We start from the raw sequence: 24,139 nt of genomic DNA on the forward strand, positions 1-24,139 counted from the left end.
GTGTACATAATCATAAATTCATCATAAATGTGGGAACTTCTAGTATTATATGAATATCAATATTTGTAGAAAAGCAACTTGTATTTCGGTAACTGATCCTCGTCGTTATAGAGCACCTCGTAAATGGTCTGAACTAAATAAAATTGCGAGTTTGATGTCGTAATTTTGTAAAATTTCCGTTTTTTCCAATTATTTTCATAAGAATCCCTATAGGTAATAAACTATTGAGTTTTGCCGAAGGTATTACAGGATGTGCCATTTAAAATAAGAAAGTACTAGATTGTCTCCTGGAAGTTGCAGAAGTCTGAAATAATTTTAGGGAGGAAGTTCATTCAACATTTTAATTTTCAGCACAATATTGTGATTAGTTCTCCATAAACGTCTAATAGGCCATCACGATGAATCACTCTGTATAGAATATAGACCACAACAATGGGGAATTCTCCTCAATTTGGGTTATCACTGCATATGCAAGTTTAAACTGAATAATTATGAGTTTAATTCATGATTTTTTCAAATTTACCGCGGAAACTATTCAAAATCATCCCTCAAATATGGGGTTTTAAAATTCAAATCGCTTTGTGCGGAGTTTAAGATTTGGCAACAGCGCAAATAAGACAATGAAAAGGACAATGTTCGATCAGCTTGTTCATAAAATAACAGCTGTTGTTCTACAGGCGCGTACTTACTGGCGAGCTTCAACTGCAACCGGCCATAAAAATCCCATAAAATTTTACGACTTTCCTCGTTCGTCGCAGACTTCATAGACAGCCATCTTTGTCTATCTCATCAAGATAATGCATTTTTTGTCCTTTATTATCAAGGCATATTTCAGTCGATGTTGCCAGCTTGTAAAATTATCACAAAACGCTTTAAACTTCAAATACCCATTTTTATTTTTCATTTTTAAGGGCCCAAAATAATTTTTTTTTGGGAAACAGTTGAAATGGTTATTTTAAAATGTGACGTTGCATGTTTCAAAGATATTTCATAAAAAATACATGATTTTCGTCAGAAGGAGTATTCCCTATTGTAGCACTCGTCTTATCACATTCTGAGGATACAATTTATCAGTCATCCAATCCTCGTTCACACAAGACCTCGTTTCGTCAATATACGCGTTAAACGGCTCTTCATCATTCTCACGTCGGTCGTGGAAAACGGACAGGTAACATTTTCCTCAGGTTTTTCCATAATTCGCGTAGCGCCTCTATTACCACTTATCCCCTCAGGGGCAATTATCGATTTTATCCTCCACTCCTTCCACCTGCACGACGCTGCCTCACACCCACCTGTTGTCACGAACTGAAACTAATATTTTAGCCGGAAAATTGTTTTTCCGCCTGTATTATTTTCCGTTTATCGGAGACGCACGTTACGTGGTATCCCGCTTCGATTGTGAGGAACATAGGAAAGGAGATGTTTTCAATGGTTATGTTTTGGAAAGCGTACGGAGGCCTGTACGGCTAATAGAATTCTGTCGAATATTGAGTGAGGAATTGGAATTATTTACGGTTGTCTGGATTGAGAAGGGATGGAGCATGTTTTTGATGGTTGCTTTTTTTGGGCATCCAGATATTGAATCTGGGAAAGAATTTGAGACGGGATCAAAACAATATTGGAATATGTTTTTTCACTGAGTGAAAATAGGGGAGATTTGGCGACAGCAGCTCTCTAATCAAAGTGTTATTTACTGTTTGATATCCCAGGTGACCATTAACATATCTGTTATGTTTTCTTGCGATTATCAAATACAAATACCAAGGAAATGTTCCAGAGCGCAGATACCACCTCGTTCAGAGCCATTACTAAAATGAGGCATCCAAGAAATGAACTCTACAAGCCCTTCAACAAGCTTCTGTACGAAAAAACCCAGATCAAACCAATTGAACAACGTCTGAACGATCTGTCGACAAAATTTTCGCTGAGAGAATAGATATACAAATTTTAAGAGAATTCTGCACACATATAAACGAGAATTAAGTCCACACAGAAAATATTCTATAAACACCATATGGGAGATTATTCAGATGTTACATGAATAGCTTAAGCTATTGAAAATTACTGTTTTTTTTTTGTAGAATATTCTTATTCATTTGTTTTCCAAACTAGTTGTAAAATAATCAACCTCGGTCGGTGTCCTTCTGGATCTTTTCGCAATAAAGTACATATTGACTTTATCCTTGCGGTTTTCACACTCCTCTCCAGAGGAAAATTCACTTATCCCAGATATCTCAGATATCAAAAGGATTAAGCTCTGTTGGAGCCCTTTCCAGGTTTTCGGGCTCGTGGTGGTGGTCAGGTCCGGGTCGCTCCTTGGCTCCCTGCCGTCGGTTGGATTCCTGCTCCACCCGCACTTCCTGTCGGAGCAGACGGTGTTCTTCTGAATTTCCCATGTAGGTACTTGCGTACAGTTCTCGCCGTTCCCAGCAGTACCGCCTTCTGCATGACTCTATAGATATTTTCGTCCAACTGAAGTTTCCTCAAGTTCTTTAGTAGTTTCTTCGGTATCAGGCCTGTAGATGATATGACAATAGGGATGGTCTTGATATCTTTCAGCTTCCACTGTCTCCCGGTTTGTTTCTCGAGATCTCTGTACTTTGGAATTTTCTCAGTGTGCCTATCTAGAAGATTGTTATTATTTGGAATCGCCACATCGATGAATAGTTCTCTGTCCTCATCCTTATTGAGCAATATAAGGTCTGGTCTATTGTGGGTTATTTTCCGGTCTGTGAGAACCGTGCGATCCCAGTAGAGCTTGTGATGTTCATTTTCCAATTCAGCATACGGATGGTAATTGTAATAAGGAACCTCTTTCGAACTTAGAAGTTGGTGTTTTAGTGTCAATTCTTGGTGAAGAATCTTGGCAACGGCATCATGTCTATTTTTGTACTCCGTGCCCGCGAACTTCTGACATCCCCCGGTGATGTGCTGGATAGTTTCATGTGTCGAACAGCCATAACGACAGCTATCGTCCGCCACTGAGGCATACTTGGCGATATATTTCATGTAATTCCTTGTTGGAATCACCTGATCCTGGATGGCGAGCATGAAGCCCTCTGCCTCAAGAAACAACCTTCTGGAAGTCAATCAGTTGTTCGACGCAGATATGTCGACGTAATCATGGTTGACCTCGTTCTGGTGCCTTCCATGCAAAGGTTTGCCAATCAGTTTCTGCATTTTACCTTCTGCAGAGTGTTCGAAGGTTTCCAAGTGATCCTGCTGTAGCTTTAACGGTGTAGAATTATTAGCAACACAAACTACTCGATGAAGTTCTGACGAAGCAGCCTTGCTCAGGAAATATTTTCGAAGTCCTTCAATTTCCTGGGACATACGGTTGGACAAATCAACAATTTCTCTACCCCCAAGATGTCGTGGCAGCTCTGTCCGTTCTATTGCGCTTTTGGGGTGATGTTTATTGTGTTTAGTCAGCATCGTCCTTATTTTTCTCTGTAAGGCTGCTAAATCGGTGTTGGTCCAAGAGATGATACCGAATGAGTAGCTCAGCGCCGAGCAAGCGTAGGTGTTAATCGCTTTTATCAGATTCTTGCTGTTAAGGCCAGTTCTCATTATCCTCTCAATCTTCGGGTAAACTCCTCTGTTAGTTATTTCTTCATCTGGCTCTGATTGATTTTTTTTGCCTGTTTTATTCCTAGAGGTTTGTATGTGTCTTGTTTCTTTGATGCTTCAATTTCTGCACCTTCCTTGGGTTTGAACGTACCATCTTCTATTTTCCTTTTCGTTATGTTCAGCAGTCGACATTCTTCTAGTCTAATTATTATTATTATAGCTGTACAATTTCAAGTAATAAAGACTATTTCTTTTATAAGCAGAACGTTTATTCTTCGAAGCTCTACAATTTTACTGCTCTAGACAAAATCTTGTGAACTCTCCTCTTTTTTTTTATTGTATCTATGGCAACTGAACCCTTGATACTACGATCTTGCATTAGAAAACGGAACATTCTCCCACCTTGCTATTTTATAAACTTTCATGAAATAGCAACATTCGTTTGAACAATTAAAAACTACAAATGACAAAGTTAACCCGAACATTTTTTGACTGTTTGACAACCTTTTCGAGTTCTGAATATTCGACTCAAAATGTTATCTGCTCTTTCTGATACCTGAGTTTCATGCTCTTTATCTTTGATATTGGATATTTCTGTTTCTTCCTCATACGAGTCTAATTCTAATGGAAAAATTCTTTGAACTGACCGAAGAATTTCTCCTGCACTTGTACGTAAACGTACCAATCTTACCGAACCATCCTTACCAGGAAATAATTCCGTAACACAAGCTAATGGCCAATCTCCTCTTTTGGAATTATCATTTCCAACCAATACAACCTCCCCAACTTTCAACTGTCTCACGGATTGTGTTTTGAAACGATGTTTCAATTGACCAAGATACTCAATTCGAAACCTTTTCCTCAGTTGTTCACCTAACTTTTGCCTGTATTTTGCACGTCTGGTCAATTTACTACACTCGACAACATCGCAATCGTTAACACCAATTTCCTTTATATCTTGAATAAACATAGCTGGAGTCAAAGGACATAAATCGTCAACAGAATCAGACAAAAAAGTTATAGGTCTACTATTAATTACTGCTTCACAATCACACAATACTGTAAACATTTCTTCGAAGTTCAAAGAAGCCTTTCCTAGAGTTCTACGTAATAAATTTTTCAATATACGAATCAACCTTTCCCAAAATCCACCCCACCAAGGAGCAGCTGGAGGATTAAACTTCCATATGATCCTCTCCAAAGAACAAAATTTTGTCACAATGGACCAATCCAAACTCTTGAACATATTATAAGCTCCTACAAAATTAGTCCCATTGTCAGAATAAATAATTTTTGGACGACCCCTTCTAGCAATAAAACGACGAAGAGATTGTATGAATATTTCGGTCGAAAGAGATGTTAACAATTCCAGGTGAATTGCTCGATATACGGCACAGGTGAAAACAGCAATCCAAGCTTTCCGGCCGTCTCTCAAATGGACAGGTCCAGTTAGATCAATTCCGATCACCTCAAAAACCGAAACATCCCTAACACGATCTTCAGGTAGTGCACTAGGTAGTGTTTCCAATCTTTTACTCATAAACCTTTTACATATCACACATTTGGAAATAACCGATCTCACCGTTTTACGTCCACCAATAATCCAATATTTTTCTCTCAGCCGACACAACAATCCTTGAACACCTACGTGGCAAGCTCTTTCATGTTCTTCGCGTATCAATCTCACTACTAAGGGATGCTTGGGAAGAACAATTGGATACCGAAAGTCAAAACTATCTTCAAGATTTACCAACTTAGTTCTTATTCTCAAAACACCCGATTCATCCTTAAAAGGAAACAAACTCTTTATAGCATCATTCAAAGTACTAAATGAATCATGCTGAATCAATCTAAAAATAACCAATTCTGCATCATTTATCTCTTCAACTGATAAAAATCCACAATGTTTATCGTTAGGGTACCTACAATTATGAAGGAATCTTCTAATCCACCCCAACATGTAGACTGTTTTGTGGAATACTGAAAAATATTTATAATACCAGTCATCAGTATTGCTATTAACAACGCAAGAAATGGTAAACTTTTTCTTCTCTCGTGCTACTAACTCCTCGTCATAGCAGAAACTATCTGTTGGCCAATAACTTGCTGAATACCTCAACCATTCAGGTCCCTCCCACCATGCAGAATCTAACAATTTTTTAGCTGTGCATCCTCTGGAAGGTAAATCAGCAGGATTCATAGACCCTGGAACAAATCTCCATTGTTCCTTTGAAGAAACTTTCAAAATTTCATCGACTCTGTTACGAACAAATATAGCCCACTGTTGGTCTTGTCTAATCCAACCTAATACTGTAGAAGAATCTGTCCAAAAATAATATTCAGCATCATGGAAAACATTCGATTCATATAAATTTCTAACTAGACGCGATCCAATCGTCGCCGCAATGAGTTCTAAACGCGGTATAGACATCTTTTTCAAAGGAGCAACTTTGGACTTAGCTTGAAGCAACTGAACAACAACGCCCGATTCCGTCTGAATTCGCAAGAAGGAAACAGCAGCATAAGAAGATTGAGATGCATCACAAAATATATGAATTTCTAGTTTCAACCATCTGCTATTCTTGTAAGCTGAAAAGTATCGAGGGATTCTTATTGAAGACAAATATGATATTCCTTCGAACCACTTCAGAAATTCACTCTTGATTGATCCATCCAACTCATCATCCCAACCAATTTTCTCTTTCCATGTGAGCTGTAACAACAATTTGGGGTAAACAGTTACGGGACAAGTAAAACCAATAGGGTCAAATACTCTATGTGCTATCGATAAAATAGTTCTTTTAGTTATTTTCTCAAACTTCAGATTGCCCCAGTTACTGGAATTTATGGCTAATGTATCTTCCTCTCTATCCCATAGTAAACCAAGTACATTAGTAATACTGTCGATTCTATCAGATGGGTAAAAAGAACTATTATGCTCCCACCCTCGCAAATCAAATTTAGCTTTACTCATTATATCTTTAGCTCTCGAAATGAAATTCAAAAGTTCCTCCTCACTATCTACACTGGTTACACAGTTATCAACGTAGAAACTATTCATGAGCTTTTCTATAACATAACATGAAAAGGAACACTTGTCTCTCAAAGAAATCTCCAATTCTTTCTGTAAATGGTATTGAATTACAGCACCTAAAAGAAATGGGCTACTTATTACTCCAAACACTACTCGACGATGCCTGAACACACATAAGTTACCATCAGGTTCCTTCCACAAAAATCTTAAATAATCCCGTTCAGACTCACTCAAACCTATCTGAAGGAATGCCTTTTTAATATCAGCAACAACACCGTATTTTCTAAATCTGAATCGGAATAAAATTGAAGGAATCTGCTCAATTAAATTCATGCCCTTTTCCAAACAACTATTCAAAGAAGGACTGTGTTTCTCATGCGCAGATGCATCAAAAACTGGTCGAACTGGAGTAGTACTATTCATCTTCAATACTGGCCTGTGAGGTAAATAATGACCACTAATACCAGTCTCCCCGTGGAAAACTTTTTCAATGATACCTTCAGACAACCAATCTTTGAACACATCTTCATACTTTGAGTAATACCCATCTTTCATCAGCTTACTAATTGTAAAATTGAGTCTACGAACAGCCAATTTGTAATTTGATGGAAGCGGTGGATGTCCTTCGATCCAAGGAAGATGAACAACATATCTACCATCAGATTCAACTGCTACAGTTTCTTTAAAATGCCTCAATGCTGCTTGCTCCATCTCTTCTCTAGATTTTGATTCAACTGGATCCCTAATACCTAAAATATCCAAATCCCATAAATCCTTGATTTTCAAATCATCTACAAGCATTGAAGTACTATACATAACATTACCAGTTGAAGTTTGATCGAAATTTGAAACATTATTTTTTCCCATCAGAGTCCAACCCAAAAACGTTTCAATTGCTGTAATTCCTGAAGGTAACTGAATAATTTTACCTGTCAATAATTTACCAGCAACATCTGCCCCTATTAAAATTTCTACTTCGAGTGCCTCATCGTCCCTTATGATCACATCATTATTCAATAAATTTTCTACTAGAGAACTTTGACACACGGAACCGATTCTACCACAAATTCTCTCCTGGTCTAAAGTAAGGAAATTGCAAAAATATTTTCTATCCAAATCGCACAAAAATATTCGATATGAATTGTGACTGCTTTCACCTGTATTCAAACCCCCAAATAAACAGTGAATAATTGTTTCCTCACACTGAACTGGTAATCCTAATTCTTTCGCTGTACGTTTCAAGACATAAGATCTTTGAGAACCTGTATCAATTAAAACTCTGCCTCGGCGTTCAAACCCCTTACTTCCTCTGAGAATAACTACGAATGTTTGTAAAAAAACTCTCGTTGTTCGAGTGAGACTAGTCAATGAATTTTCCTTACAAGCACTAGACTCGTTCGTTGGAAGTTTTGAATTAACGTCTGTCATTGGACACATCACCAAGTAATGCCTTTTTCGACATTTTTCACATCTCATGTGAACTTTACATTTCTTGGCAGTATGACCACGTCTGAGACATATGAAACAGTATCCCTTTTTTAAAATGAGCTGTTTTTTATCAGAAAGAGAAATACCTTGTGAATTCGAACATTCAAAACTCTTATGCTCTGAACGTCCGCAAAAAATACAAGAAACAACTTCGTTATTTGTGGTCACGAGTTCAGAAGCTGTATATGGAGTTGCTTTGTTGTTTTCTGTCGTCATCATCTTCTTCTGTTCCTTCGCCCTGGCAGATCCTACTCCTGACTTCGCCATTGAAACTTTCTCTTCATTCTCAACTTCATTCCTTATAAAATCCATAAGTTTCTTCACTTTGTCTTGAGATTTCGCTGCCGCTGTATCTGCCGAATACGAACGCTGCCATATCCGCAAGAGCTCCTCAGGAAGACAGGATTCTACCAATGGAAATAACATGGCTGAACATTTATCTGATGTGATTCCCAGTGATTCAAGAGCTCTCAACTGACATTCCAACTTGTCATATAACATTGACAGGGACTTTGTGTTTGATGTTAGTAATCCTATCAAATCTCTTATATATAATTCAATAAGGAGTTCTTCTCTTCCGAACCGGGACTTCAGAGCCTCAATTGCCTTAGGATAATTCTCGAAGGTGGGTGGAAAACTCTCCACGACAGTTCTTGCTCTTGACTTAGGTATTGTCGATAGAATTAGGTACTGAAATTTCTCCTCATTGTCCATGGTGGGATCTTCATCTAGTTTCTTAAATAATCCCCAAAAATGCAGCCAATCTCGAATATCACCACCAAACTTTTTCAACTCTATCTGTGGAAGCTTAAATTTTCTTTGGAGCGTACCAACTTCGCCTTCTGAGGAAGATATTTCGCGAACCTTTTCTGTGGAAGATGAAAATCTTTCTTTTATAATATTGAATTTCAATGAATATTCTTCCACACTATCACAGTCTGTTTCAATATCGGTGTCACTCATATTTTCTTCTATCATGAAGTTAAACACCTCCTTGTCTAAGGTCCTGATCTCTTCATATTTACTCTCCAGAACTTGAAAAGCCGCTTTAACTTCATCACTATTAAAATTCCCATTGGAAATCCGGCTTTCAATATTATTGTAGATTTTTGTGAAAATTCTTCGGTGTACTGTTCTTGCTTTCTTTGCCTTATCCATAATTCTTACTTGAATGTGTGTCTTGAATGTGTCCTGTCACGGTCGCCAAAAATGTACAATTTCAAGTAATAAAGACTATTTCTTTTATAAGCAGAACGTTTATTCTTCGAAGCTCTACAATTTTACTGCTCTAGACAAAATCTTGTGAACTCTCCTCTTTTTTTTTATTGTATCTATGGCAACTGAACCCTTGATACTACGATCTTGCATTAGAAAACGGAACAATAGCAATAGTTTATATTAATTTCCGTGATTTGATTTGTTTTTGTTGAAGCGTTCTCAAGATCATATTTTTTCCTTACCCCATTAATGTATTACATATACAGTATATCTCATTTGGGATAAATATTTGCATGCTCCATATTTGAACTACATTTTGTATTTATTCTCTCTTCAGAAAAAAGATCCTTGTTTGAGGTGGACATAGGAGCATACCTGCTATATAACTGTTCCATATGTGTGCTCTGGATGCTATAATTAGGTTACAACATATGAAATAATGATAAATTTCTGCTATATAGCTGACCTATAATGCGTTCACCTGAGATTTTTTCATTTTTGCTTCATTATTTGTAGAAAAATTTCTATTTGGTTCGAATTGAATTTTGTATCACAATATTCATAAGAGAACTGCAACTTTCAATATAAATTATCGTATTGACAAAGATACCTGCATTATTATACTCAATAAAAAGAGTCGATAATTATTTCTTGCGATATTTGTTCGAAGTACCTACACTTGAAAGAATGACTCAATTGGATAGAGTTGAAGAGTCTGAATATTTCTTATATTGGAATACGTTAGTCCAAAATGTCCGTTTTTCTATGTTTCTTTATTTGAACCCGCAGTTAAATTCTCTATTTAATAACAAGAGTGTTTTAAACAGACCAGTACTTTGGGTTCTACAAACGATGAAGAATCCTACCTGGTACCATCAATCGACGCAGAATTTAATGTTCTTTAAATAATCTCACCAAAAGGTTAGGTAAGGTTAGGTTAGGCTAGGTCCGGTTGGGTTACTCTTAGATGTGCTGTTGTAGAGTAATATGAGAAAAACTAACGAAAGTCCGAAAATTTGGAAGTTTTTGGGCCACCAAATGTTAGGCTCAACTCCTGGTGGGTAAAAAGACAGAAAAGACATTTTCAAGACTATCCAGGTTTTAGAAGGACTTCCAGCTTTACCTAGGTCACTTCGAGGTCCTATCCTTATTTTACTGGACTACTGAGCTGTTAGTTAACGTAAAAATATTAAAATAGATTTCTATTTGCTTTCTCATTGGAGATGAGCGTTACTGTTGTGGGACCCTTTGTGGTAATCCAATGGAAATGGCAGTTAGTAGGCTCTTGATCCAATTGATTAAATCTCGTGGGAGTACTAATGAGCCTCCTAGCTTAGTACACCAATCTATTAAATCCGCCGCATCACAATTCGAAACCCAAAACGATCCCATGAAGTAGATTCAGCGAAACTTTCGTCTTACTCGACAGCGGCAGGAGGCGACGACATCATTAAATCCGGGGGAAATAAACCTCCGGGACGTAATCGATTCGTCGCCAACTTCGCGACACCGTTTCCCCATCTCACGGGAAATTCGATCCCGGTGCGAGAATGTGCGCGTGTTTCCCGCCAACAATTCCAAATTTCCCGGGTTATATCGACAAGGATCCAGACGGAGTAACCGAACGCACTCCACGAGTATCCTCCAGCACCCGGATTCCGACCGGAAATGGCACTCAGCCCGGCACCCTCGCTGCCGAGGTGGGGGAGGATGAGACGAAATTGATATCGGGGGAGGATGGAGGTGTGGATAGGCAGATAGGAATTCTTCGCGGTGTTTGGGGACTGGGGTGTTTTCGGCGTGGAGAAAGAGTGGTTTTCTGAATCTGTTTTATTCACTTGGGAGGATAATATTGGGTTTCGTCTTGTTCAATTCCTACTGTATCATATTGTAGATAATTGACGGGAAATAGTTTCAATAGAAGGATTAACTGAAAGAGAAGTACTCTTGATAGTATCGTGGGAGCTTTCCCTGACAACACAGTAATAACCTTCGTACGTCCCTTTTATGCTCCAAAGTGTACCGTCGTGTACAAGGATATCATTAGGATATCCCTTGGATATCCTACTTATACTTCATTCACTTATATTTTAGCAGTCGGTTGGCCATGGAAATTTGACACATTTCACTCTGTATAGTACGAAAATGTGGGGTTATGAAGCTTGTCAACACATTTTTGGGTTTTAAATCAACGCTATGTTGCCCGTTCTACGTTAAAGTTTCTGTTATTACGTATTTTATCACAATGTCGAATCTCTTCGGAAAATATCTGACGAACATAATTGAAGTTTATACAAACTGATTGAAGTCATACCAAATCTATTGCATGGAAAATATAAGAGATCAGTATAATATCATAATATGCACTAGCTTGAGGAGAGTTATTGTTCGTTATCTTCTTTGGCTTACATCATTTGTAGATTTCAAAAATATTAACTCGAAGATGAAATGCATATGATGCAGTGGTTGGAAATGGGTATCTCCCGCAGGAATAAACAGATAATTAAAAGAATGTTAAATTCTTCAACAAAAATCATCTTGCATCAATATAAGTAAAAGGAATTGAAGATACTTTCAAGTCAAGATGAACTTCACCTTTGAACAAAAATTTCACATGAATAAACAACTAATAGGGCAACTTGCGCGTATTTGTGGCTATTCCTCTTAATACATTGATGTAATAATAATAATTATAGATATTTATTAGTACCTTAAGACATTTACATTGTATAGGACAAGTCAAATGAAAAATGGAAAAATCCATTTCAGGGAACTTATTCTCCGATGACATTTATCGAAAATCCTGTAGTAAACTTTTCGCATTAATTCACTCAAACATAAAATTCTCAAATGCCACCACTTTTTTGGGTCCCCCAATAGAAGGAAATTCTTTGTCATCCTCTTCATTCACAATCTTTCTGATTGTGGAAATATCCAGGTGAAATATATGTCGTTTAGATTCAGATGAAACATTATAAAAATTCTCTTACATTGAATATGTTCGCTACCGTCTGACGTATTGTGGATTTTAGAATATCAGGGTATAACTATTTGAATGAGCGGACCTGAATTCTAAATAGCAGCTCCTGAAACCCTATCTCTTTTTTCAATCACTTTCGGCATTCTCGTAATAAAAATTGATATTAGTTGTGGCAACGGCGTTATGACATTAACGACATTTCATGAGTGCCAACCTTACTCCGTTCTAGTTGCAAAAACTTGAGAAAATTATTTCATGGCCAACCGACTGCTAAAATAAATTTGAATGAAGTATAGTATTTTCTAGGTATATCCCCACTGATTCATTTCTGAGTTGTCCCTGTAATCACCATGAACTAGACCTTCAACGTCATCATTTTGAACAGCAGATGACCGAAAGTTACCGAGATGTGGGTTAAACCACGTCTGGTTATTGAAGTGAGGTTGAATTTTTTTTTGGTGTAGCAGGGAGGGAAATCTGCAGTCAGTGTGGGGATTTTCACTCTCCTGAGCTCGAGACCCACTAAAAACCCTTAACTGCTTCTTGAATATTGGTTCCGAGTATTTGCCTTTAAACCGTTCATCTCTTAGTCGGTTTTCTTCTCGCACACTATCGTGCTGGGATTTATGTGTTTATTCTCTATTGGATAACACTTTATTGGATTAATCAATAAGTTTCAGTTCTTATTTTAATCTCTTTTTAATTGATCTCTTCGGTAAATTTGCATTCTCCTTTTGTCCTCCTCTGGGTCGTAGTCCACTAGTCTCCTGAGTTCTTGATTCGGATGGTTTTTCGCTCTTTCGAATAATTGCTCTGCTTTTCTTATCATTAATTCCATTATGGTTTCCCATTTTAGGTCTGTCTATTCCTGACAAACCAAGGTGCATCTATTGCACATCGTAGCAGCTTGTTTTCAGTGGCCTGAATTTTTTTGATATGGCTCTTTGCCGCGAAACCCCAGGCAACTGATCCATAAGTCAGTTGAGGCCTAGCAACGGCTTTAATAATCTTCAATTTTGTCTCTTTCGACATGTGGCTTCTTCTTCCTATTAAAGGGTAGAGTCTATTCATCGCTGCTTTCGTTTTGTCGATTGTTGTTTGACTTTTCCAAGTAAGTCCTTTGTCAAGCGTTATTCCTAAATATTTGGCTTCATTTTTCCAGTCGATTTCTTCGCCGTCAACTTCTATTTTCTTTGGGGGTCACAGTCTTCTCTTCTGTAATAATATTGCTTGGCTCTTTTGTCCATTGAGCTTGATTTTCCACTTTATGCACCAGTCATTCGTTTCGTCAATCGTTTCTTGTAGAACTCGTTCTATTACTTCTGGGTTGCGGTGTCGTGTTGCTATACCTGTGTCGTTAGCATATAACGTTAGCATGGTTCTTGGATTCTTCGGAATATCGTGAATGTATATGTTGTACAGAAGTGGCCCAAGTTCTGACCCTTGGGGTACTCCAGCCTCTATATCTCTTGTTGTGGAGCATTCTCCTAACACTTTCACGTAAAATCTTTTATTTATTTCCTGATCAACCTGCATATTTTGATCGAATATCCAGCACATCTCATATTATATATTAATTCTTCATGCCATACGCTGTCGAATGATCCGGCGACGTCTAATAATACAAGACCTGTAGCTTGTTCATTTTGGAATCCCTCTGTAATGCATTCTGTGAGCCTTAATAATTGATAATAATTGATTAATAATCTGAATCCGAACTGTTCTGCTGGTATTAGTTTTAGATTTTCGGTTTCCTCATTTAGCCTCGTGGCTATAATTCTTTCTACTACTTTTCCTAACGCCGACAGTAGACTTATCGGTCTGTAGTTTTGTGGGAACTTCTTATCTTTGAATGGTTTATTGAACACTATGACTCCCGCTGTTTTCCATTTTTCTGGGTAGTGTTCTGTGACTGTGTGTGTTCTGTGAGGTTGAAAGTTGTGCCTTAAGGGATATAACCAAACCACCAATAACTGCTGTAATTAGCAGTTATTCGCTTGAAATCGATTTATATTAGTGGGACCGTGTTCGCACCTTCAATATAGTATTTGTAATAAAAAACTTATCCTATTTCTAAATAGAATTACTTTCACAAAATGCTTAGTAATCGCAAGCTTTTTGTGAAACATCGGTGCTTAGAATCGAGAGAATTTGGAGCACTTTTTGTCAGTGCTTAGTGCTCGAAGCATTTTTTTTTCAGTGCTCGGCACAGCTCTGAATTGAAGTAGCTATAATCCCTGCAATTGTTAGTGCAAATAATTAACTGGCTGGATTTCTGAGTTTCATACCTTCTTCATTCAAATGAATCAAAGAGCTAATAAAAAAACGTTATTGGTTTTTTCCCTAATCTCAATCAACCTTCAGTCGTATAGTTTTCCCCTTAAACACTTCTAATACCTCCCATAGGGAAACACAAGATCAATCGAATTATCATCCTACGAAGGTATGGACTCAGTAAATTGACTTCAACCCCCGTTCAAACTTCCGGATGTTCATCTATTTAATTCGAAGCTCGCCATCCAATTCTCCTCGTAAAAAGAAACTATTCGATTCCAGGGTAGGTAATCTCGCTGTTTGAGGTGGAGACCGTATTTTTCAAACACCAAATTTACCGTTTCACGTTTTTGTAGAATCGATACCTATAACCTTAAACATGTCTACAACTATCTGCGATCGAATTTTTCATCCAACTAACGACTTTATATCAGGTAGAGTACGAAGTAGCGCCATTTTGAACATTGAAGTAATTTGTTAATGGCATCGGTTCGTTTTGAGCAGGCAAAGGTGTTTACCATGAAGTTGTGGGAGATGATATTTATGTGTTGTTCGTGCTTAATAACATAACAGTTTCCAGCCAGTTATACAGGGTGAGTCTTTGACTTGTACAAATATTTTAACAGTTGATTTTTGAGTTCCAAAGAAACATTTTATTCCTTTACCATTTTTACCAAATCGGTTCGGTTTGAAAGATACAGGTTGTTCAAAATCCGTGGAAAAATTTGATTTTCAGTTTTATCTCACAAACAGTTTAATCGAATGAAATGAATTTCGGAATATAGTTCCATTTATTTGATGAATCTTTTCCTAACACCAAGATATCACCCACGTCTTCCAGTTTTCTCATTATAATCATTACATACCATAAAAGTACCAAAAATTCAAAGCACCCAACACTTGCAACTGAGTTAGAAGTTTTGTGAAATAAAATTATTCTTCATATTTCCTCTTATAATGCGCTGTTTTAAAGTGATTTGATGTTCAAAAATTAAAAAGTATCTGTGTAATTTGAAAAATTTGCTACTTTGGCTTAATACAACTCTGTTTTGACGATCCACAGATGTGTAGTGTCACAGATTCAGCTAGTTTTGAAGAAAAACATATATCAGGAACGTTATTCTGAAAATGAATTTGTTTTTCCGGAGGTGGCACTGCGCATAATGAAAATTAAAATTGGCTAAATCGTTTATCAGGGCCGATTCGGAATGAATGGAATGAGAAAAGAGTGTTTCATTTGATCTCAAGAGTCTAGTGTTAAAATATTTGTAGGAGTCAAAGACTCACCCAATATATGTGGAGAAAAACTGTTCTCCATTCTGATTTACACATAAGCAGGACATGAAACTTCTACAAATGATGAAATAATGATGTTTACATTGAAATAAACATGGGAAACTTCAGGATTATTATTTTCATCAGCTCAACGAATTGGGTTCAGAAAACAGTAATGGACTTATTGAAATATACTGTGAGATACTCGATTTTGTTTTAGTAAAATTCAGGTTATTTTGATTGTCATTTATTTTTCTGCTTCATCGATTAACTTGTTTCATTTCTGTATTTCAGTTTTGTCATAATTCTCTTTTCAATTTGTGTCTGTTTGCTTAAAGTCGTAATTGAATATTCAGATTTGATTTCTAATCATGTCCTTCAAATATGTATCCACCATGGTTTGAAAAGGTTACAAACCAATTTTTTTAAAGTTTTAACTGTTGTGTTCTTTCTTTTTGTTTTCACAATATTATGTGATTTTCGTCTTATTTGAACCTCAGGTCTTCGAAACATGTTGGATGGGCATCGATTTGTCACTTTATCCCTGTTGAGCTAGTTTTTGGATATCTTTTATACGTGTTTATAAAGGACATTTCGTTTCTTCAATATAGGTTCTTCCATATCCATAGTTTCCCATTAACGCAGCTCTCACTTTTTTTTATTTTGAATATCACGATGTACATAAACTGAAGTTAACCCTGAAGATATCGTCACCCTTGAATGCTTTCCTCACAAAATTTTTTTATCTATGTATGTATTCTTTTCATCTTCTTGTATTGTATTTAGATTTGGGATTACCATTGTTATCCTTTCTTGATGTTAGGTCTGTTATTTAATTTTGTTTACCAAGAGTACCTCCTTGGTCTGGCTCTTTTCTTAAAGATTTCATTGTTGACTATTGTCTCATCATATTCTTCATTGGAAGCAAATTTCGATCGTAAAGATTGAAAGATGTTTCCACTGCTGTGTGGCCAATTAGTTTTATAGTTTCTATGAACTCTTTTATCTGGTATGGCTCCAAGGAGGTGATTTCCTCGCTTCTTCAAGTTTCTCGTCCAAAGCATTTTTATGAGTTGGCTTTCGTTGCCGAGGCGTTCAGGGTGATCTGGAATCTCTTCTCATTCCCATTAGATGCTTCCTGAGGCAACAATGCCTTGAAAGGAATCCAATAAGTATAGCGTATCCTTGCTGAATTCCAGATTCTTCTTTGTTAGTGTTAAATTTTTTGGAATGATCCATCCTTGGAGTGTTTCTTTTCCAGTTTTTTCCTCATTCTGAAATTCTTTCTTGCAGTAACATTTTCTTGAACCACAGAATGGTTCTGGTCCACTAGAAGCAGTTTGAGCTTCTTTCCGGGCAAGTGGCTTCTTCATTTCCTTTGATTCCATAGTCACTGGGAACCCAGATTACACAGACCTTGTTATTCTTGCTTATTTAGTTTGGTTTTCTTCTAGCCCAGAAGCCACATTGACTTCTGAATGCTGCCTCACATTTTATTCGTTACCAAATATTCTCATCTTCTCGGTTTACCTTTTTCAAGTGAGGGATAACAGTGATTACCGCTTTTGGATACGAATATCCAGTTACAAATTCGCCTGCCAGAACCTGATATGCATCCCCTAACTTCAGCATGAATTATCTCACGTAAATATTGAGCAAATAGAAATTGAACGTTGATTATAACAGCCCCGAGTTGCATTAACGACTATAATAAACTAACCACTTGGTCATCAACGCCCCATCCTCGAAAATCATGGCGCGGCAGCGATTAAAATTCGTTACAGCTACAGCCGTTCGTACCGCAAACAGTATTTCCTGTTTACGGATTTGCCGCAGATGCATCACTGGATAATTGAATCACGCATTATATATGGATTCATTTGTATGCCCATCTGGCGACGGTGTTGGGGACGGGATTTGAAAATTGAACGTTATAACTGGGCGCTTTCATAGAGATATTCGAAATGTAGGAGGCAAGCGACTGGTTTCACCGTAACGTTTTCTCCTAACGTATCATATGTCACGAGTAATGACGACCAATGATTCTGATTAAAAATCAGAGGGTTAGTCTGGTTCTGAAATAGTAAATAAAGTGGGTACAGGATAAGTACGAACAGCGGATCAGTTATGCCAAATGTTTTGGAGATTATAGTTATGGTTTGGTAAGGAGGTTTCTTTTCACTGTGACCTTGAGGTCTATGGTGCCCCCCCCATCAGTGGTGTTGTCACAACTGCTCCCTCTACAGCTCACCCTTTAGCTCCAGAGTTACAATGAAGTGCAGTATCTGAGAAGGCTTCAAGGAAGCTAAGTCCTCATTCCTTCTATAATTATCTCCTCCAAGACATTCCTCGCGCAAGCTTGCAATGTCGAGGCATTCCGTAACCAGGTGGAACAAGAGTTTCCTCCTCTTCCCAACATGATCTACACTCGTCAGTTACTGATAAGACCATATGCTTTTTGAGGCGACAATATTCTGTGAGGAAGACGCAAACATATGCTCACTCAGATCCAAACACTTCTTGGTTCTTGGAGTTTTAAAAATTTTCATTCCTGGAAGATTTCTCCAGAGTGTTTATCTTTTTTTCTTCCTTCTCCAGAAACTCTTTCCTATAAGTGCTTTTCCTATACCACAGAAAGTTTCTGGGACAGTAAGTGGCATTTGAGCTCTCTTTCTGGCTAGTGTGTTAGCTTCCTCGTTTCCTTTGATTCCAGAGTGACTTGAAACCCAGACTAAAGAGACCTTGTTGTTTTTGCCTATTTCATTGAGTTTTCTTCGGCACTACCATATCAGCTTTGAGTCGATGACATAGTAGTTCAGTGCCTTGATAGCGTCCGACTATATGAATCGATCGTTATGTCACATCCTTGATAGACTCCTTTCATGTATTTCTGCCTGGAAAACACTCGAGCAGGAGCCTAACTATAGTTTACACTTGGTGCTTGTTCCGTATATTCCAGTTCCAACCCCTATCGTGGTTTCTTAACCATTCGTATACTATTGAATAAAAATCTTGAAAACTTTGAAATTCTCGCTAGAGTATTCCTTTTCCCATTCCTCTCTTTTATACAGTATAGTGCTAAAGTTTTTCTCGATGTTATGATCATAACAACACTAGATAGCTTCGCTGATGGGATGTATTTAATTGTTTAGAGAGGACCAGGCTCTTCGACTTTGACTTCTGTCATTACTTGTACCTTCCCTAGATATCCTTAGGCTACCCTATCTATCACTGGATGTGGAGGAGTAAGATCTTTGATGACCTCCAGCCTCCAGTGCTCCAATTGGACAAGTTTGCATAGCTCCAATGATGCACGTATTGGCAAGTATTTTTACCTTGTCGAGTATTTTTCTCTTGCTCGTTTGCTCTGCTTCAGCAAACCAGACTTCTGCCTCATAGATTATTGTCGGTCTCAAAATCGAGACATCCATCGTAGTATTTTAGGGTTACAGCTCCAAGTCTTACCGGATAGATTTCTGCACGCCATCTAGGCTCTTTTCGCACTACTAAAAGTATTTCTTATATTCTTATTCCACAGAAGATTGCTGCCTAGGGTTATTCCCAGATTGACTTCCGACTTCCATTCTACAATATAACCAACAACCATTCAACGAGATGGATTTCATATATAATAGCTGGAAGTTTTCTTTTCCGAGTAAAGAGAATAACTGTAGTCTTGGTTGGGTTAATGTTTAGCCCCACTCACAAGCACCACTGCTCAATAACTCTGACGTAGTAAATCACAAGGGTAGCCTTTGAATTTACCTCTTTCTATTAAGACAATGTCATCGGCATACCCTGCACATTTGAAGCCAATCTTGATTAGTTTGTGCAGTAGTTCATCCACTATCAAGCTCCATAGGAGAGGAGATATTACTCCTCCTTGTGGTGTTCTGCGAGTGGTTTTGACAGAGATGATCTAATTGCTCACCAAAAGGTATATCTTGCAGCTGTAAGTATCAAGGCTATCAATTATTGCATAACTCACTGTAAGATTCAAGTGTCTGTCTTGGAAGTTGATGATTGGTTTCAATATTGCTTCTAAGGTAAATGGTGACGATGAATGCGATGATTGGGCCCATGATATCCATCTTTTTGGACGATATTAGGTACACGCAACGTTGGTTCGAAACTTTCTGAAGATGATCCAGGAAGAAGTGAAATCGATGTACCGTCGAAGGCTTCAAACAGAATGAACTTTTGCGCAGATTACATTTGGTACAGAAATAAAGAATTTGTGACTATGTAGGTATTTATTTTCTCCAACGAAACTTTTACTATTGATTGACTACAGTAATGGGGGCAATTAGCCACCCCCATGAGTCACTAGAACAAATTTACTTCAAACCAATTGAAATAAAGTTGGCAGCAGACAACTTTGCGTCTCAACGACAAACATTATGGTGACATTACGAAAGAGAAACAATTTTCGATGAAGAACTCGAATCTGCATTACACAAACTTAACCAAACCTGCATTCGTCTTGGGAATTACCATTTAATGTACGTCCAAAACGTAAGTCGGAGAAATTGCCCTTGTGGAATCACGACCTAATAGTAACTCACTATTGGAATGGAGTTTCCTAACTGTATCCCAAGAAACATGGGAACTTTCCTAATATCTGATGGGTGTGCTAAGTGTTAACTACACTTTGTAGTTTTGAATATCAATCCACAACCGTTGTTGTGTCGGGAAACTCTAGACTTATCATCTGTTTGAGAGCACCTAGGTTAGGACCACACTTAGTAGTTCTCATGTACTTCAATTTAAATGATTATTTCTCAGAGGCCCAAGATGAAGAGTGGCTTCGTAACACCTTGAATGTGTATATATTTCACTTTCAGTTCCTCTGGCCATAGAGACATCTAGCTTTATATACATGACTCACATACTTCTCTTCTTATGGATCCATTTGTTGATCAGACAGCATGACTTTTCGTATGTTCGTACGGCGTGTTTACCCATTTTGAAGCTTACACTAAGAATAAAAGATCCAATAATATGCACAACTTTGAAAATCACTGATTTCTTCAACAGGTTGATTTGTTGAAGCATTGTTCACATTGAGTAGATAGAAATTCCATATATATATATTAGGATATTTCTGTTCCTTAAAATGCCACGTATAGTTTTCGTCAACAAAGGTAAAATATAAAACTTCTGAAGAAATAAAGAAAAACCCAACTTCCACTTGTAGGATAGCGATTCTATACTGTACTTAGTACTATTTGCGGAGACGGTTAGAAACTTCTTGTTGAGTTAAACCTTCGTTTCACCAATACACTAATTGGTCAATTTGAAAGACGTCTAAAAGCTATTTAATCTCGTGAAAATAGCTGGAAACCACACATACGCACCACAAAAATATATATCTACGTTCAAGAAATGAGTTTTTTGTAATATGTTTTAATTAAGCCCCCAGGCGACCAGTAACATATCTGTTATGTTTTCTTAGGAGATCTTATGGGGAACTTTTTTATGTACCATTACGTCTCTAATACAATATTTGGGATTTGCCAAATTATATCCACATTTTGCAAATTTCATAATTCCGCTCCATGATATTGTAGTGGCATATTTGTAACTTTGTTCTCTATTTGCTATGTATTATTTTGAGATCACAGAGTGAGTATGAACCAGTAGGTCTAACGCACACGAACAACAATCGGTGAACGACTATTTTGTAGGAGGTCAACGCAAACGGACGACAGTCTACCAATAAAATCGGTGGTCAAAGCACACGAACGATCTTTCAGTCGGTGACAGTAATAGGAGATGGATAGGAATACGTTGAGATTGAGATATTTTGCGGTTTATTTGAGGTACCGAGTCGATTGAAAAGCCAATTTTATACTCTATTTGAATTTATTCCAGTCATCAATGAACTGAACAGACACTTCCTCCCAAAGTTTTTTCTTCAGTATTTTATTCGAGTACTCTGCTGTTGAGGTATCATATAAATGTCTAATCTTCTGTACCTCACAGATTGAGTTTTCAATGTCTATAACCATTTTTGATCGTGTATCTACTATTTAAAACGCTCGCGTACAGTAAATCACAACAGAATAGAGATCAAGAACCGACTTAACTGCCCTTCGCGTTGGTGCATTAACATACATGTTCTGCATTTTAAGCGATAAAATAGTCGCCCACCGATTGTCGTTCGTGTGCGTTAGACTTTAACGATCAGTTTTGTAATCTGGAATTTATTAAAACATAGTTTTTGAGTATGAATCCATTCGTTCACATACCTCACCGAACTGATTTGAGGAGTTTTGGAATTTCCTTTTCAACAATGGTCAATAAAAACATACCGTTTGTGAACACACAATTCGGGTTCAGTATTATAGTAATAGTTTATATTGAATTCTATAATTCTTCATGTTTTTGTTGAAGCATTTTCAAGAACAAATCTTTTTTCCCAACACATAGAAGTATTATATATAGGTCTTCTATGGAACAAATATTTGCATGATCTATATTTGTACTATTTATGCCCCCTTCAGAAAGGTGACATGTTTCTCATTTGGGGCGGACATAGGAGCATAGCTATAAAACTGTTCTCTATATGTGCTCTGAATGCTATATTTAGGTTACAAAACAAAGAACACTGTATATATTTCTGCTTTATAGCTGCTTTTTGATCTGGGTCACCTGGGTAAGTGTCATGAGGACCACATTGTGTATGTGTGTAATATGCAAACAAATGACTCTCCACGTGGTATGTACAGCCAGTCTGAAAATTTGATCAAGTGTCAAAAGTAAGTTTTCTTTCGAATTTCCTCCCCAATTTTTGAGCAGTCTTTACTGCGATATACGACACAATTCATTGATTATTATATCTTTTGTTATGTTAACTATTAGACATTCATGTTTATTCTCACACAAAATTGTCAAATCAGCACTCCTAATGAGTTTCTTGTCACTATACACGTGCTTCTCTATAAAGCTTTCCATGAATTCGCTTCTAGGAATGATTGAATGATGTAATTACATCTCCAGAAGTAATATACCGTTATATAGAAGATGGGTTTGCGTTCAATGTTGTGAACAATGTCCCAGTAATGAATAACCAGAAATAACCCCAAACTCCACCCTAGGAAATTAATTACTTAACGATCCCACCCCAATAAACCGACACGTGTCGCCATGAAGCCCGCCAGGAATCGATCATGTTGATTTTAACAACGCGAATTCCTTCAAGAACCTTCCCCCAGCCCCAAATCCCACGTATCTCCCAACGCTTAACGCCTCACCATCGGGATGATTCGTTATAAGCGGGATTGTAGATCGTTTACACAATTACGCAGCGTTAAACGGGTTAGAAGTTTCGGGAAGTTCTGGAATTCTGGTCTTGCAGATACGGGCGCTGTAGGGGGTAGATAGACCCGAATTTCTAATTGGAAAATGCTCCGATTTTCCATTCAAAATTCGGAAGTCGAGAGAGCCTGATTATTATTTGTTCGGAAGCGAAGATCTGATGGATATTAATCTGAAGATTACCCTGGATTTTTTTTTACTAGGACTGGGAAGCGTTGGGTATATTTGAGTACAAATTATGCAGAATTAGAAGCCATAATATTTAACGTAACCTAATAGCTTCGTTGAGAAAATTTTACCTGTTGTAGTGGACTGCTTTTTTTTCACTATTGACATAACGACTGCTCTCTAGTGGACTCGATCAAAGACCATCAGTAAGAAATGAAATGTTAGAGAGGGTTTTCTATACGAGTTGTCGAAGTGAAAGGGGAGAAGGCGCAGGCGTTAAGAACTCTTTTTCAAGTAGGTACTTGAGGTCTGAAATGCAAGAAATTCCTAATGAAGAAGGGAGGCATTAAGCGTCCTTTCTTGAAACGAGTTAAACCAGTTTTTCCTGTTAGTTTTTCTCTAGAGTGAATTTTGAGTAAGACAAAGCTTGCTTTTTTATATTTTGTCCTGTGAATTCCATATATGAGTATACAAAGGACGGATGCCGTTGTATCTGCGTCGAAATCTGAGGGCGGATACCGTTGTATCTGCGTCTCTCACCCTTAAGGCCGGATGCCCTTGTATCTGAGTCTAAACCTAAGGCCGGATGCCCTTGTATCTGAGTCTAAACCTTTCCACAACCGCCTGAACCCTACCCAATTCAGAACTGTTATATGCTGAAAGTAATTCATTTCACTGAAATATCGGTTAAGAGTCATCATTGAGGAGTTGGTAGCTGTAGATGTACCTGATTCTACCAAGTGTGCATTTCACATGAGAAATCCTGCTCTATACGCTGACCACTGCATTAAAAGAAGATCTGCCACTTTATA

General features: G+C 37.6%; 2 protein-coding genes across 10 annotated transcripts in view; both read right to left on the minus strand.

Moving 5' to 3' along the window:
* LOC123320877 (synaptotagmin-7) overlaps positions 1–24,139 on the minus strand; it is a 419,223-nt gene that overhangs the window by 48,799 nt on the left and 346,285 nt on the right. The window lies entirely within an intron of this gene.
* Positions 6,177–9,383, minus strand: LOC123320879. The gene is made up of 2 exons (XM_044908361.1): positions 8,179–9,383; positions 6,177–6,283 (listed from the first exon to the last, which is right to left on the minus strand). The coding sequence occupies exons 1-2, from the start codon at positions 9,248–9,250 to the stop codon at positions 6,252–6,254; spliced, it is 1,104 nt and encodes a 367-aa protein (XP_044764296.1). The 5' UTR covers positions 9,251–9,383; the 3' UTR covers positions 6,177–6,251.

Source organism: Coccinella septempunctata, chromosome 9 (genome assembly GCF_907165205.1).
Source record: "Coccinella septempunctata chromosome 9, icCocSept1.1, whole genome shotgun sequence".
NCBI lineage: Eukaryota > Metazoa > Arthropoda > Insecta > Coleoptera > Coccinellidae > Coccinella > Coccinella septempunctata.

Bases quoted from the DNA above. Each gene is read 5' to 3' on its own strand.
- LOC123320879 (XM_044908361.1), bottom strand. From the start codon at position 9,250: ATGGATAAGGCAAAGAAAGCAAGAACAGTACACCGAAGAATTTTCACA. The intron at 6,284-8,178 runs GTATTTCTCTTT...TTGTTGTTACAG, and splicing joins TGAATGTTCGAATTCACAAG to CTCACATGGAAAGAGAAAAT.